Source organism: Phodopus roborovskii, unplaced genomic scaffold (assembly GCF_943737965.1).
Source record: "Phodopus roborovskii unplaced genomic scaffold, PHOROB, whole genome shotgun sequence".
NCBI lineage: Eukaryota > Metazoa > Chordata > Mammalia > Rodentia > Cricetidae > Phodopus > Phodopus roborovskii.
Genome location: NW_026126540.1, coordinates 22,178,807 through 22,194,752, shown reverse-complemented (window position 1 = coordinate 22,194,752; position 15,946 = coordinate 22,178,807). Strand labels below are relative to the sequence as shown.

Genomic DNA, 15,946 nt, shown 5'->3' with positions numbered 1-15,946 from the left:
CCGCCTCATCTCCGATCCCTGGGGTAACTGGGTTTTCTTAGGAGGCGGGGTCTCTGCCAGGCCTGGGGTCGTTCCTGGATCTGGACGTCCTTAACACCTCTGCAGGAATAGCTATGGCCGCCCGGGAGCCGTCCCGAGGGGGCCAGTTTCAGAGACCTGGAGTTTGCCTACGTGGCTTCTCTTCTTGGATGTCAAGACTGCAGTACCTCACAGAATTGTAACCATCGTGAAACACTGATTTGAAAGGTGGGCAAGGATGTGCCTAACAAATACAGGTCTTTATTATTATTGAATCGTGGGTTGACTGGTAGGCACGAAGGCGCCCTTTTCGTGGAAGGGGTTAAAAGTCCTTCCTACGTTGCCACTGTCCTTGCGCTCCCGCTCCCCCCGCTTCGCCCCTGCAGCCTCATGGTATGACTAGGAAGATAAACTATAGTTCCCAGGAGTCCTTGAGAGGCCACAAAAAACTACGATTCCCAGCTCCCCCGCGCGCGGCGGGGATTGGACCAGAGAGCCTCAGTGGATAAACCCGGAGACTACAACTCCCAGGGTGCCTCGTAGGTAGGCTTCTGGGCTACCGGAAGCGGCTGGCGGAGAGCAGCAGGCGGTGACGGGTTGTCTGGGTGCCGGTCAGGGTTAGGAGACGCAGGCATGCTGCGTCCCAAGGCTTTGACGCAGGTGCTAAGCCAAGCCAACACCGGAGGAGTCCAGAGCACCCTGTGAGTGCACAACAAGGACCCGAGCAGCGAGCGCTGGAGCAGGGCGGCGCGCGGCTGCCTGCAATAGTGGTAGGGGTAGCCCTACACTGGGAGGAGGCTAGTGGTGTGAGCGGTCGTTTCGGGAACCCTACGTGAGGTCCCCTCTCGGAAAGGGAGTCGACGAGTGCTTAGGGCATGTTTCTGGATATAGTCAGCGCAGATCTTTGCTTCCTAAAAGCGCCAGTAGCGGGAATTGGAATAGGAACTCAGGCGTTTCACTCTTCCTGAGTTTGTCGATATCCTCCTCCATCCTCGCCAGGCTGCTGAATAACGAGGGATCGTTGCTGGCCTACTCCGGTTATGGGGACACAGATGCCCGGGTCACCGCGGCCATCGCCAGTAACATCTGGGCCGCGTACGACCGGAACGGGAACCAAGCGTTTAATGAAGACAATCTCAAATTTATCCTCATGGACTGCATGGTATGGATTAAAGTAGGCTGACTCGAACTTGCAGTGATCATCCTGCCTCTGTCTCCTGAATACTAATGTCGCAGGTGTGCACCACCGCACCTTGCCAAATAAGTAAAACATAGATATTAAAAAAGGAAGGGAAAAAAAAAGCGAGAGTAGAGACATATGAAAAAATCATTTCCTAAAAGATTGAAGGAAGATTGGAGAGGTGAAGAGAATCAGACCAGGAAAATATTTTTAACAGTATGGGACATGGTAGTTTATGCCTCTAGTCCCAGCACTTGAGAGACTGAGGCAGGCAGGTGGATCTCTGCAAGTATTTCTGACAGAACAGCAATTGCAAAGGGCTTAGGGTAAAGTGATGCTTGGACAAAGGTCAGTAAGTGAGTACCACAGAATGGGGAAAAGTGGTAGGCGATAAAGCTAAAGAGTCGTGCCTGGTTCTTAGCACCCTGGACAGTGATGGTGTGCTGAACCAAATCTGTTCACCTAAGGGCAAACTCCCTGCTGAAAGCTCTTCCTTGTAATTCAGGCAGCCCTTTATACCCCTCCTAACCATTGCTGACTCCTACTGGGTGCTGAACCTAGGGCTGAAGCTCCAACGACATCCACAGCAGCATAGCCATAAGTGTGCTTTAAGAGACAGAGGATGGAGCTCAGTGGTGAAGTTCTTTGGGCTTCTAGAACCATTCCCAAGAATACAATTTTTGTTTTTGAGTCAGAGCCTAATACACACACTAATGCAAGTTTCATTAAACATCACTTCTCTTGCTACAATGTGAAGTCTGTCTTTTTTTTTTTTTTTTTTTAATGTTGATCAACCTTAGCTGATCTTCATTTTTAAAAGCTATAATGTGGGCAAAGAGGAGACATGTTAGTTGGGTTGTGGGTTTCTGTTTTTTTGTTTTGTTTTGGGTTTTTTTTTTTTTTTTTTTTGAGGCAGGGTTTCTCAGTGTTGGAGCCTGAAATTCACTCTGTAGACCAGGCTGGCCTTTAACTCACAGAGATCCACCTGCTTCTGTCTCCCAAGTGCTGGGATCAAAGGCGTGCTACACCACTGCCTGGCTTTTGTTAAGATTCTTATATGTATTTATTTTATTCTGTATGTATGTGAGGGTTTTTTTGTTTTGTTTTGTTTTTTAATATTTATTACGTATATGGTGTTCTATCTGCATATTCCCCTGCAGGGCAGAAGAGGGCACCAGATCTCATTACAGATGGTTGTGAGAGACCATGTGGTTGCTGGGAGTTGAACTCAGGACCTTTGGAAGAGCAGGCAGTGCTCTTAACCACTGAGCCATCTCTCCAGCCCTGTATGAGAGTTTTGCCCAGGTGTTACATATGTGTACCATATGCATGCATGGTGCCCCCAAGGAGACTAAAAGAAGGCATTGGATCCCCTAAACTGGATAGTTGTGAGCACAATATGGGTGTTGGGAATTGAACCCAAGTCTTCTGCAATAGGAACAAACTGGGTTATTGTTCCTGGTACCTCACTTGTTGAGACAATTCTTGGCATTAGAGAAGAAGCCCCCAGTTTCTGGGAGACTTGGTTTCCCAGAATACCTTATTAGAAATTGCCTGTGCTGAGGCAGTGTCAGACCCCCATGTCTTAAGGGTTGGGCAAAGCTTCCTAGATGAACTTTCTGCTCAGCCAGGTTTGGAAGACAGTATCTCTAGGATCAGAGGAGGGGAAGGTAGGAACTAAGGATGCCAAGCAGAATGCCTCATTGTATCATCCCCACTAGGAGGGCCGTGTAGCCATTACTCGGGTGGCCAACCTTCTGCTATGTATGTATGCCAAGGAGACTGTAGGCTTCGGAATGCTGAAGGCCAAAGTGAGTACATTCCTATGTTACAACCTTCCTGGGCCCAGCCATAGTCCCTCTTTCATGTGTCCACTCTCTACATGTGCCCTTTACTGAAATTCTCATATCTAGTCCCTGTCTGAGATGGGCTAAAGAGCAGGCGGGTGGGCTGGGGTGCTGGTTGATGCTCAGTGTGGGGCAGGGAGTCAATTTGGGATCCATGCATGGACTGACATGTGCTCTCTCTCCCCTCCTTGCAGGCCCAGGCCTTGGTGCAGTACCTGGAGGAGCCCCTCACCCAAGTAGCAGCATCATAATAGAGTAATAGAAGCTGTAGTCAGGGAAGGGATGGTGGATGGGAGGATCAGGGCCCTGGAAACACCTCACTGGACTGGTTACAGGAAGGTGTGACTTTAGCTTCGGCTTTTTTTCCTAATAAATTTTAACTCTTGCCTTGTGTCTCAGCTGCTTTCTTGGACGGAAGAAGTCAGGTCATGGGAAGGAGTGGGGAGATTACCTCAGAGGATTCCTTATCCTCTGCAAAGGTGGGCTCCCTCATCTCCATCACCAAATCTCCCAGGAGATGTTGGCAGGGTTGCCCAGTGTAGTTGACTTCTCCAGTGCTGGGCCTCATCTAACTCTAACCACTCAATTGATGTTTCTCCTCCTTCCATCCCAGACAGGGTTTCCTTGGTTACCTTAGCTGTAGACCAGGCTAGCCTTGAACTCACAGAGATCTGCCTACCTCTTCCCCCTGAGTGCTAGGATTAACTTTGTGAGCCATCACATCAGCTTTACATTTTTAAATTAATAAGTATGGTTATGAGTGTTTGGCCTAGTTTTATATCTGCACTACATGCATGCCTGTAAAAGTCAGAGAAGAACATCAGCTCTCTCTAGAACCAGAGTTACAGATAGTTGTGAGCCACCATATGGGTGCTGAGAACCAAACCTGGGTCTTCTGCAAGAGTAGCCAGTGCTCTTAACTGCCAAGCCTTTTCTCCAGCCCTCAGAGCAGAATCTCACCTGCCTGTTTGGCAGCACCTTGGAACTGAGCTAGAGGAGCAAAGGGTGCTCTCAACTCCCTTTCCCAAGTTTTCATGAGCCAGACCCTCTCTGCAGCATTTGTTTTGTTTTTAATTACAAAAAGAAAGTGTGGGGGGGTGGGAGTGGGAGGGAGAATTGCCCTTAGAATGTAAAAAGAAATAAAAAAAATAAAAGATGGGAAAAGAAAAGAAAGAAATGGTGAGCTCATTGGTGAGCTCATCCCACTAATTCCAGCATTTAGGAGGCAGAGGTAGGCAGATCTCTGTGACCAGCCTGGTCTACATAGTGAGTTCTAGGACAGCCAGAGCTACACAGAGAGACCCTATCTCAGAAAACGAAACAACAATAACAAAAAAAAAGAAAGAAAGAAAGGAAAATATACAGAAATAGAGAAAGTTAAAAGCCCAGAGGCAAAATTTAGAGAACCTGGCAAGAAACAAGACAAGCTAAGGCTGGGCATTTATAAGTTAGAAAAAGTATCTGTGTTTGATTTATTTGGGAGTCGGGAAGCAGGCTCCCCCGAAACAGAGTAAAAGAACCCAAAGTACTAAAACAGCCAGCTACACAGCCTGATCTACAAAGCAAGTTTCAGTCAGAACTGTTACACAGAGAAACCCTGACTCAAAAACAAAACAAAACAAAAAAAATCCAAAAGGTAGTTGGTGGCGATGCATTCCTTTAATCTTAGCACCCACGAGGCAAAAGAAGGAGGATCTGTGAGTTTGAGGCCAGCCTAGTCTCCAGAGCAAGTGCCAGACAGGTTCTGAAGCTACACAGAGAAATCCTGTCTTGAAAAAACAAACAAACGGCCATCGGTGGTGGACACCTTTAATCCCAGCACTTGGAAGGCAGAGGCACTCGGAAGGCAGAGGCAAGCGGATCTCTGTGAATTCATTCGAGATCAGCCTGATCAACAAGAGTTAGTTCCAGGACAGCCTCCAAAACGCCCCCCCCCAAAAAAAAAAGAAAAGAAAAGAAAAAAAAAATAGAAAGGAAAGAAAAGAAAAAGAAAAAACAAGAAAACTTGTGTGTTCCTACAGACTCTTCACCATTACATTTACTTATTGTATGTGTGTGGGTGGGTGTACCCCACAGTACAAGTGTGGCAGTCAGAAGACAACTTTCATAAGTTGCTTCTCTCTGCCATGTGGGTCTCAAGGGATGAACTCAAAGTAGTCCAACTTGGTGGTATCTTTTTTTAAAAAGAAAACTTTCATTTTATATGCATTGGTGTTTCGCCTGCATGTATGTCTGTGTGAGTGTCAGATCTTGGAGTTAACAATTGTTAGCTGTCACATGGGTGCTGGGAATTGAACCTGGATCCTCTGGAAAAACACTCAGTGCTCTTAACTGCTAAGCCATTTTTGCAGCCTGGTAGTAAATATCTTTATGTGCAGAATTATCTCACTGCTGTAGGAGGAAATTTCTGTCCTGTAAGCTACTTCCCAAATAACAGACACAGCGACTTAATGTTACTTTAAATGCTCAGCCTATAGTTCAAGCTTGTTACTAGCTAACTCTTCCACTTAGATTAACCCAAAATTCTTATCTGTGTGTTGCCACGTGACTTGGTACCTTTTCTCATTAAGGCATGCCCATCTTGCTCTTGATGCCTCTGCCAGCAACTCCTCTGACTCTGCCCTTCTTTGTCCCAGCTCCCCTGGTTTGATCACTGCACTTACACTCCCTGTGTGGCTACCAGCCAATCAGCATTTTATTTAACCAATTCCAGTGACAAATCTTTACAGTACATAAGAGGATTATTCCACAGCACACTGGTCCTAAATTGTTTTGTTTTGTTTTGTTTTTTGAAACAGGGTGTCCTGGAACTCACTCTGTAGACCAGGCTGGCCTCAAACTCACAGAGACCCACCTGCCTCTGCCTCCTCTGCGTGCTGAGATTGAAGATGTGTGACATCACCGTCCCTGAATATTTTTATTAAATTTATTCATTGTGTGTGCATGTGGGAATGCATGTGTACCCTGGCACATGTGTAGAGGTCAGAGGACAAATTAGAATAGATTCTTTCCTTCCACCATGTGGGTCCTGGGATTTGGCTCAGGTTGCCAGGCTTTGAGTCATCTTGCTGGCCCCTGGTTTGGTCTCAGGAGATAGGGTCTTGTTACGTGGTTCAGGCTGGCTTTGAACTCAACATTGTACAGGCTGGTTTTCAACTTTGAATCCTCTGTCCCAGCAATTCCTGGGGATTATAGGAAAAAAACCCCAAGCCTGGCTCCTTTCAAATGAGATGTCTTGCTGTGAGGCCTCAAGTCCTGACAAAGAGTTAGAAACCCCACCTTCACCTTTAGATTCTGTCCCTACATTCACTGTATCCAGCTCTGGCTGAACTTGTTTCTGCTGCCATCTAGGAAGGGAGCAAATCTGTGTAAGGTAAGTAGGAAAGGACCCATCTGGGCAGGTGGAGTCCCAGCTCCACCTGAGTGAGAAATGCTGCCCATCCCTGGCCTGGGGCTGTTAAGGAGGGGCTTGAAGCTGCATGCTGGTGCAACTTCCACAGGTCTGCATTTCAGAGATGCTGGGCCCAGCGTGCATTTCTTGCCCCAACAGCCTTGTCTCTGATGGCTCCAGTATGTGTCTTTATGAGAAAGCTGGAGGCCACTAGGATTCTGCCCTACACATGTCTATTTCTCTCAGCCTAGTGGCAGATCGCTTTCTACAAACCCCAGCAACATGCACTAAGCCCTCAGCCTGCAGCCTCACCCACTGTTAACTCTAGGAGGGAACAGGCTCTCTTATTTGGGGGAGTGTAGACTGAAAGCAGATACCTAACCTGTTTAACCTGTCTGACGTCATCTTCGCTCCACCCACCTGTGCCCCAGGTCCCCAGTCGAGCTGGCTAGCTCTTCCTGTTCTTAGCTTCCGTCCTCTTAGCTCCCACAGAGTAGCCCAACCTGCTAAAGCTGAGCCTTCGGGGCTCTTCCTGGCCTCAACTCAACCCTGTGTCCCTCACCCCTATGAGAGAGGGGATAGGTGCAGGTCTCTTAAGAGCTCAGAGCTGAGGTCATTTAACCAATAAACAGACTGACCTCTGCACCTGCAAACACCTTCGTCCTCCATGCTGAGCCAAGATGGGGAATGGAAAAGACGAAGATTATAATTTTGTCTTCAAGGGTAAGTTGGGGCTATTGAAAAGGAAACAATCTAGAGGAGGTGGCAGAGAATCTATTTCCAGAGGAGACAGCGTCTCTTCTTGGTTTTTATTTCTTACTTGGACCCCACCCCCACCCCCAGGCTCAGAGTTCCCTCTAGGAGAGAAAAGAGGCCTAGAGGAGTGTAGGCAGGCTGGTTACAGGTACAGATGTCCCAAAGTTGTATGCTCTATTCCTTCCTATCACCAACTAAGTAGCCTGCGCTGCCCAATCTTTAATAGACCTCAAATCCCTGGGAATGTCAGCCAGTGAAGCTCAAGAGATGCAAGTCTGACTACAGAAAGTACTTGCATTCAGGGCAGAGGGAGAAGAAAGCCACTTTAAGAAAGGAAGAAAGTTTGTCTGGGTGGTGGTGGTGGTGCTGCTGCTGGTCTTTGATCCCAGCACTTGGGAGGCAGAGGCAGGTGGGTCTCTGTGAGGTTCAGGGCAGCCTGGTGTACAGAGTGAGTTCCAGGGCAGCCAGGACTACATAGAGAAACCATGTCTTGGAAAAAACTGGGAAAAAAAAAAAAAAAAAAAAAAAAGAGGAAGAAAGTCATCTAGTCGTCTCTCTGAGCAGACACATAGACAGCAGGGGAAGGAGAGGAGTAGTTGTTGTTGAGCTAGGTAGTTGATACATAGGGAAGATACTGGGACAATGCAGTGAATTTGGAGCAGTCTGATGGATTCCACAGGACTCCTGGGCTGACGCCTGTGCAATGGCCTTTTGCACCTTCTTTGGACCCATACACTCGGCAGGGCATTCCCTGGGCTGTCCCTGAAAGTATCCTTCCTGCTTTTTTGTTCTCAGCTCCTAGTGTTTGGTCACTCTACGGGCGTCTAGCTTACCTCCCGAAGGCAAGGTGGCCTGGTGGCACCCTCCTTTCCTTTGTACCACACCCCACAGCCCAGCCTCAGCCCCACCCTGGCCCAAGCTGGGGAGCCTGTACTCCTGGCAGTTTCCCAAGGAAGCTGGTAGGGCTGTGGCTGTGGTATAGTGACTCCCATTTATCGAGCCCCTTGTAGATGCCGTTCTCACAAAGTCATCTTCATATCCCTGGTGTGCTCTATCAATTTTGAGTGGTCCCGTGTCCTCTCTGCCACACACCTGTTAGCACAGGTGGGGCCCCAGTGCTACTGTGGAGACGTGTGGGGTGTTCTATGCTGACTACAGGCTACCTCATATGAAGATAAGCAGGAGGAAACAGGATTGGGTAGAGGGTAGTCATCTGCCATGAGAGCTCAGAGGTAGTTGGAGACCAGGGAGCTTTGGGGTAGCCTCAGGACAAGGACCCTGGGGTACCACATAGAGCTGTCTAGGAGAGGCGTGACATCACATGTCCACAAGGGCTCATCTCACACATACAGGCACACTGAGCTGTCACTGCCACTGCCTTCACCCCTTGCAATGAAGGGGTGGGGCAGGCAAATCCTGGAAGGTAGAGGTGGGCAGTACATTTATGTTTAGTGCAGTGCAATAGTCCTACTAGGGGGTGCCTTCCTTGTCTATAAAAGTGGGAATGTGGGAGCTGGAGAGATGTCTCAGTGGTTAAGAGCATTGCTGCTCTTCCAGAGGTCCTGAGTTCAATTCCCAGCAGAACCACATGGTGGCTCACAACCATCTGTAATGAGATTGATGCCCTCTTCTGGCCTGCAGGCATACTTGAAGGTAGAACATACATACATACATACATACATACTCTTTAAAAAAGACATCAGCAACTTCCCCATGTCCCCAGTCCAGAAATGTGTACCCCGTGCCTTTGTCCTTCACTCTCTAACACATGTCCTCTATGAACAGCTCACAGCTGTTACTGTTACTGTGTTACCAGCAACACAGGCAGACTCTTGCCTCAACAGGCCCTGCCTTGAACACTCCTGGCCCTTCTGTCTCCACCCCCACCCCTGACAGATGTCCTGTGCAGTGTGGCCAACCACAGTCTCTGCCAGGAGACTTTCTTGCTTTTCTGAGCTCCTTTCTTTCCTGTGGGACAGATCTCTGGCTCAGGTAGGCTCAGAGCGGCTCTGCCCTGGCTCAGCTCTCCTCTCTCCACTCCCTCAGTGGTGCTGATCGGCGAGTCAGGCGTGGGCAAGACCAATCTGCTGTCCCGGTTCACCCGCAATGAGTTCAGCCACGACAGCCGCACCACCATCGGGGTTGAGTTCTCTACCCGCACTGTAATGTTGGGCACCGCTGCTGTCAAGGCACAGATCTGGGACACAGCTGGCCTGGAGCGATACAGAGCCATCACCTCTGCGTGAGCCCAGGCCTGGGGGAGGGGGTTGTGAGGACACTGGGGACCCCAGGACTCTCCTATGGACTAGAGATGTGGGAGGATGGGAGGCAGGAGACTCTGTTGTGTGTTCCCTGGGTCGGGAATCATAAAGAAGACCGTTCTGTGATCGAGCAGCAAGGATAGATAGGCTGTAATGATTTACTAAGCCTCTCACGTGCCCAAGAAGATACAAAGTACTTTATATGTGACATTTTGTGGAGCTCTTAAAGTATTACAGAAAGAAGTGAAGTGCTATACAATCCATCCTTGTTTAGATAGGTGTGTGGAGCGAGGGCGCCCCCTGACTTCAGCGCAGTGCTCTACTCTTGGGAACATGTCTAATCACAAGTGCCAAGAGCTAGCTGGACTTTAGAGTATATTTTGTAGACCGGGCTAGCCTGAGCTCACATGTAGACCTGGAACTCACTATAGACCAGGATGGCCTAGAACTCAAGAGAAATCTGCTGCCTCTGCCTCCTGAGTGCTGGAATTAAAGGAGTATTCCATCATTTCTGGTCATTATTTTTTAAAATTAGATTGGTTGCTTGATTGATTGATTGGTGGATGGATGGATAGATGTATAGATTATACTCAGAATTGAATTTATGGTTTCCCATCATTAGGCAATCCCCAGCTTGGAATATGTAGTTTATAAAGCCTCAGGTAGTTAGGCCTTCTGGCACCATATCGAGCATCTCCTGGTCAGTGTCTGAAATGTGGTCGGTCTAACATGTATGGTGGAAGATAAAACCACAAGAGACCTGAAGCAGGAAGCAGGGTTTATTGTTATGGACATTAAAGGCCACACCCACCTACCACTCTTAGCTTTTTGATCTCCTATGAGACTTGGTTGACTTGTTAATAAACTAGGAATAAACTACGCATGGTGGTTCACACCTGTAATACCAGCTAAAGCAGGGGGATTGCCTTGGGTTTGAAGTCAGCCTGGACTAGGTATTGAGTTCTTGTCTCAAAAGAAAGCAAGGAATAATTAGATGCCACCAGTCTGAGGACAGTCTTTTTTAACTCAGGCTCCAGAAAGAAGCTAAATGTCCATAGGAATTCAGGCCAGGTACTGGTTCAAGGGGCACATGTGTGTCACCCTCAAAAGATGCCAGGAGAAGAGACTACTAGCTGAGGAGCTGTGTGAGGAAGACATTAAAAGTGTAAGATCTGGGCCCCGAAGAGAAGATTCAGAGGTCCTGAGTTCAATTCCCGGCAACCACTTGGTGGTTCATTATCTACAGTGGGATCTGATGCCCTCTTCTGGTGTGCAGACACATAAGCAGGCAAAATGCTGCATAATTGAGCTTGATTACTTTTTTAAAAAGTGGAAGATGCAGGGGCATGCCCGATCAGGGTCCATGTGAGCATTGGTGGGTGGGTAGGGCTGAAGGGAGGTGAAGCTGTAAGGACTCTAAGACCAGCATCCTGGCAGCACAAGGGTGCTCTGAGCGTTCTGCAGGGGTTGAGGTCCTTCCTGGTTGCTGGCACAATGTCAGGCATTTAGCTCATTGACTGTGGTCTGGGGCTGAGCCTGGCATCCCTATCTAGTCTCTCCACCCCTTCCTCTCACCCCCTTACAGGTACTACCGTGGAGCAGTAGGGGCACTCCTGGTATTCGACCTAACAAAGCACCAGACCTATGCTGTAGTGGAGCGCTGGCTGAAGGAGCTCTATGACCATGCCGAAGCCACTATTGTTGTCATGCTTGTGGGGAACAAAAGTGACCTCAGCCAGGCCCGGGAGGTGCCTACAGAGGAGGCCTGCATGTTTGCTGGTGAGATCAGAGCCTGTTCCCACTCAGTCTGACTTCTCAATTGCTCATGCACTTAGGGCCCTGAGTGCTCTGCTCCCTCATGTGGTTCACTGCTTCCAGCCCCTTTGGGAACCCATATGCCGCCACCTACTCCCTGCTGTGAGACTGCCTTCCTTAGCACTTGTTCATAGCTGACTTTAAGACTGCCCTACCCGGAAACACTCAGAGCTCCTTGTGGGCTCCTGGTGGCCATCTCCACTCACGCCTTCCCCCACTTTCTGGGTTTAGCAGTAAGCAGTCCAGTATGATGGACTAGAACACAGCCTCCGGCCTCCTCTTGGTCAGTTACTAGATGCAGGCCATGAAGCAAGTTCCTTCTTCATTCTCTCTGCATTTCTAGGTTTTACTTTCCTAAATGAATCTGCCTTATAAAGGATTAAATGAGCTACTACCTACTAAGGGTTTTGCATATATATATATATATATATATATATATGTGTGTGTGTGTGTGTGTGTGTATAACATATATATATATATATATATATATATATATATATATATATATATATAAAACACATTAAATAAATGTTATTACTGTTGCCATTGATCCACAACTAATATGCACTTCTTTCCTGGCAGAAAACAATGGTCTGCTGTTCCTGGAGACCTCTGCCCTGGACTCCACCAATGTTGAGCTAGCATTTCAGACTGTCCTCAAAGGTGAGAGCCTGCCCACATTATACTCCATTTCAGGTGGGATAACCTGTCCTAGCTCTCAGCCCACCATAGGCGTTCAGCCTCCTCAGAGCCACTGGTCCTACCACTCACCCTAGAGCTTAGGGAAGGAACCAGAAGGCCTCATTTTTTGGTGTGGGGGGGGGGGCTGAGTCTGGGTTCAGCCTTCCCAGGAAGGTAGACAAGACCCAGGTGTCAAAATTACTTCCTTCCAGCAAAACCTCTTTCCAGGGTAGCCACCTGTGCTCAGAAATGACATGGTTAGGGGGTGGGACATTAAACTTCTGCCTGATTATTGCTCTTTATCCTTAGAGATCTTTGCAAAGGTGTCCAAGCAAAGGCAGACTAGCACCCGGGCCAATGCCATCACCCTGGGCAATGCCGAAGCCGGACAGGATCCCGGCCTTGGGGAGAAGAAGGCTTGCTGCATCAACCTCTGACTTCAGCCATGGCCAACCCTGTGTCCCTGTCTTCAGCCTTCGGGTGCCCCCCCCCCACACACACACATTGCAGGACTTCTCTCCACTCTTGAGTCCCTGTTCACAAGCACCCGGGGCACCATGCCCTACCACATGTCTCCATCATCTGTCCACTCCCCTCACAGACTAGAGCCCTCAAATAAAGCTGTTTTGTATCATGCTCTGGCCATCCTGCTGCCTTCCATCTGTCCCTTGTCATATTGTCTGTGCTGCCCTTCCAACTTTGACTCCTCCTGAGTTGATTCCTTTCTCCATCCCTTTCTGTCATCTCCACCATATTCACTGCCCCTCAGGGCCTGCTTTTGGAACTCTGTGGTCTGGGGACAGTGCCAAGGGGGCAGAAATTGCCTACCCTTCCCTCTGCCAGCTCCTAGGGCAGGTGGGGGATGGAAGATTGTGTGGAGGGGAGGGATATGTGGAAAGCAAAACAAAAGAAGCCATCCTCCAGCACCATCTGGTACCCAAAACTCTAGTGCCAAGAACTGAGGTCACTCTAATGCCAGGGGCAAGAGGAGGTGACTGGGAAGATTCAGGGAGCTCAGCCAGCCAGTACATGTACTCAGGAGTTCCTAAGACTGGAGGGCGCACCCCCTCCAGTCCTTTCCCTATCCCTCAGCAGGGAAGAACTGAGGTTGGTAGAGTAGGGGGAAGATTTTGTCTCTCAACATCTTTTCCAGGGAGCCAAGAAATGGCCATCCAAGCAAGGGATGACAGGGAACCCTGGAGATACCCACTTTCCACACCAGAGTACTACCACCCCCATTGCAATTGCTACCCCAAGGTGCAACGGTCACACAGTGAAAGACAGAGCCTTACGTAATAATACTTTTAATAAAATTAACTTCTCAATAGCACATTTAATACATTAGCCCTCCCCCTTCTTGGTTTCTCTGCGTTGTGTGCAACATCACTCTGACTTGATTAATCATGGGTTTCTTTTATTTCCCACCTTTATTTTGCATTTGAAAATCTTCCTTGGTGATTTGTACGAGTCACTAGATGCCTCAAATTAAGTCTGACCACGATCCTATTCTACTTTCTACAGTGGAGAGACCATCTTCCCTACCCCAAGGTTGTCTCCACCCACCCACTTGACCCCTCGAGCATTCACCCTCAGACAGGCAAGGGGAAATTCTCCCTTCTCCCAGATGCTACCAACTCAAACTATTGAGGGTCCTAGGGCAGAAAAGGGCAGGGGGACCTCTAGTTCCTAGATGGGGTGAGAAGAGCAAATTGGGGAGAGGGAGATGTTGGGCTCTAGGGTCATGAAGTGGCATGTCAATCACTTAAACTAAAGCCAAGAGGCCTCTCCCCATCCTGATGTGATTGCCAGTGGAGGCTGATGGAAATCAAGTGCTTAAAAATGCATATTTCTCACATGCAAAAGCCAGGCTTCCAGTTTTCTTAGGGGAAGGTGAAGTGGCCATGTGGGTGATCCCTATATGAACAGAGGGCGACTAGGACTGCAATGGGGTCACCAAAACTCCCTGTATTCTTTTACCTCTGTATTTTGTGGGGTACGTTCTCCCAGGCCAATATTTGCACTCTACTTCCCAAGTAGAAAGTATTTCTTGGGATGTAATTTTCTCTGGGACCCCACAAAGCCAAGTGTGGTGGTGCACGCCTTGTAGTCTCAGCAATTGGAGGCAGCAAGAAGATGGCTGCTTGTTTAAGGCCAGACTGAGCTAGAGACCCTGTGTCAAAAGTAAAAACAAAAACCCACTACACATGTGAAGGAAAGCAGCACTAGATTGCATTGCCACACCCCTGCCGCATGGGCACTGGACAATCTGAGCTGACAAGCACTGGCATGTTCATTGTTGAACCAACCTGTAGCAAGATAGACTGAGGTGACTTCAAGGACTTCCTCAGTGTGGCCTGGGAGAAGCTGCCTTAGGTGGGGGTTGGGCATTAGGAGTAGGGGCTTCCTAACAGATGGCTAGGCTCTGGGCCCAGTCTCACCTGGCTTAAGATGACCAGTGTGTACCCTGGCAAAGACCCTGGGACAGAGCCCCTCGTGTACTTGTCCCGCACATAAACCTAAGGATTCTCAGAATCAACCCCAGCAGACTGGAAGCTCCCAATCTTAGCTGACAGACTGCTCCGGCCCTGTCGCCAGGGGTAGGGCAGCTCAGCCACTGGCCTCTATTCTTTCTTTCCATACTTTTATACATTCTACTGGGCTCAGGGGCCCACAATGCTACTAAACTTTAAGCTATCTGAGTATCATCTACTAAGTAACTAGTAATTCTTTTTTTCTTTCTCTAGGATTATATGAAATAAATTTGAATTATTTTGTAGTATTCTCTTTTTTTAAACCCCTCGGTTTTTCTTTCTCTTCTCTCTCTCTCTCTTTTTTTTTTTTTTTTTGGTTAAAAAAAAATCTATTTCTCTTAAATCTCACACTTCTGAGGGTTTCCATAGGCCCGCTAGGCCTCAGTTCTGGCTTTCCCCTCCTTACTTGCCCCTGGCACAGGGTAGGGGAAGGAGGGGACACCCCAGGACCCTCAGTCCTTAGTCCCAAAGCTTCTTCCTTTCTGGTTAATCCCTTCCTTTGTTTGGCTCTGCCGGCTCCCCTGAGGGGGAGGGGGAGGGGAGCCCAGGGAATGAAATTCAATCTACTGGTGGGGCCCCAGAAGGGACCAACTCCCCCTTCCCTTCTCCACCATCCACCCCAGGATGCTCCCCCAAGAAAAGCAAATGACATTTCTCCCCAAAAAAAAGTGGGGGGAAAAAAAAGAACATAAACCCGAACATATATTAAAAACTTTTTTAAGATTTAACTCTGAATACAAATGTATTTTTTCTTCTCTCCCTACATATATTCTAAACCTTCTAAAGTTTTTTTTTTAAGGATCACTTTATCATAAAATAAAATATCCTTTTCATATAATAAATTACCTAATAAAAAGTCTTTTTTTCATATTAGCCCAGGTTCTTTGCTACATTTATACGGTAATAAATGCCTTTATTAAAATAGAATATTAAATTATAAAGAACTGCTTTTTTCTTTTTTGCTATTTTTGTTTCCTCTCCTCTGTTGGTCTCACTCCCTCATTGCTTTCTCTTTTGTAGCTCACGTTTGCGTTTTGCGCTTGTTTCTAGGAAAGGCTCATTCAGCAAGGGTGGGATTGGATCTGTGGAGCCCCTAGTGTAACAGTCTTTTGCCTTTGTGGGTAAGGAGTGGAGAGGGGGAGGGGATTGACAGACAGACACCCCTTCTTCCCACCCCCTCCCGTCCCCTGCCCCTGGGCAACCCAGGGTGCCCATTTGTTTTGGTTTCTATTGTACAGACATCTCAAGATGGCTCACATTGGTGGAAAGGAGGGAAGCTGCCACAGGCCAGTTTTCTGGGCTGTGACTTCCTTCCTCTCCTCTCCCAGGCTGGTGGTCTGGAGGGGAAGGCTAAGGAGAGGCAAGTTAATTCACAACAGGCCAAGGAGAGAGGGGACCTCCCTCTGTGCCCTGGTCCCACATCCTTTCTCCATCCAGGAAGAATGGGACTTCTGAGCTAGAAGAGC

At 48.2% G+C, this 15,946-nt stretch overlaps 2 protein-coding genes across 2 annotated transcripts; both read left to right on the top strand.

Annotated features, from left to right (window-relative positions):
• Positions 1 to 550: 550 nt before the first annotated feature.
• Positions 551 to 3,432, top strand: Lamtor2 (late endosomal/lysosomal adaptor, MAPK and MTOR activator 2). Its single transcript, XM_051199441.1, has 4 exons — positions 551 to 719; positions 1,018 to 1,180; positions 2,920 to 3,009; positions 3,240 to 3,432. Exons 1-4 carry the CDS (start codon positions 652 to 654, stop codon positions 3,294 to 3,296), a joined length of 378 nt encoding a protein of 125 aa, XP_051055398.1. The 5' UTR covers positions 551 to 651; the 3' UTR covers positions 3,297 to 3,432.
• A 3,357-nt stretch (positions 3,433 to 6,789) lies between these two features.
• On the top strand, positions 6,790 to 12,594 carry Rab25 (RAB25, member RAS oncogene family). Its single transcript, XM_051198945.1, has 5 exons — positions 6,790 to 7,159; positions 9,239 to 9,434; positions 11,039 to 11,232; positions 11,851 to 11,931; positions 12,259 to 12,594. The coding sequence occupies exons 1-5, from the start codon at positions 7,117 to 7,119 to the stop codon at positions 12,384 to 12,386; spliced, it is 642 nt and encodes a 213-aa protein (XP_051054902.1). The 5' UTR covers positions 6,790 to 7,116; the 3' UTR covers positions 12,387 to 12,594.
• The last annotated feature ends 3,352 nt before the right edge of the window (positions 12,595 to 15,946 follow it).

Bases quoted from the DNA above. Each gene is read 5' to 3' on its own strand.
- Lamtor2 (XM_051199441.1), top strand. From the start codon at position 652: ATGCTGCGTCCCAAGGCTTTGACGCAGGTGCTAAGCCAAGCCAACACC. The intron at 720-1,017 runs GTGAGTGCACAA...CATCCTCGCCAG, and splicing joins GGAGGAGTCCAGAGCACCCT to GCTGCTGAATAACGAGGGAT. The intron at 1,181-2,919 runs GTATGGATTAAA...CATCCCCACTAG, and splicing joins TTATCCTCATGGACTGCATG to GAGGGCCGTGTAGCCATTAC.
- Rab25 (XM_051198945.1), top strand. From the start codon at position 7,117: ATGGGGAATGGAAAAGACGAAGATTATAATTTTGTCTTCAAGG. The intron at 11,233-11,850 runs GTGAGATCAGAG...CTTTCCTGGCAG, and splicing joins GGAGGCCTGCATGTTTGCTG to AAAACAATGGTCTGCTGTTC. The intron at 11,932-12,258 runs GTGAGAGCCTGC...CTTTATCCTTAG, and splicing joins ATTTCAGACTGTCCTCAAAG to AGATCTTTGCAAAGGTGTCC.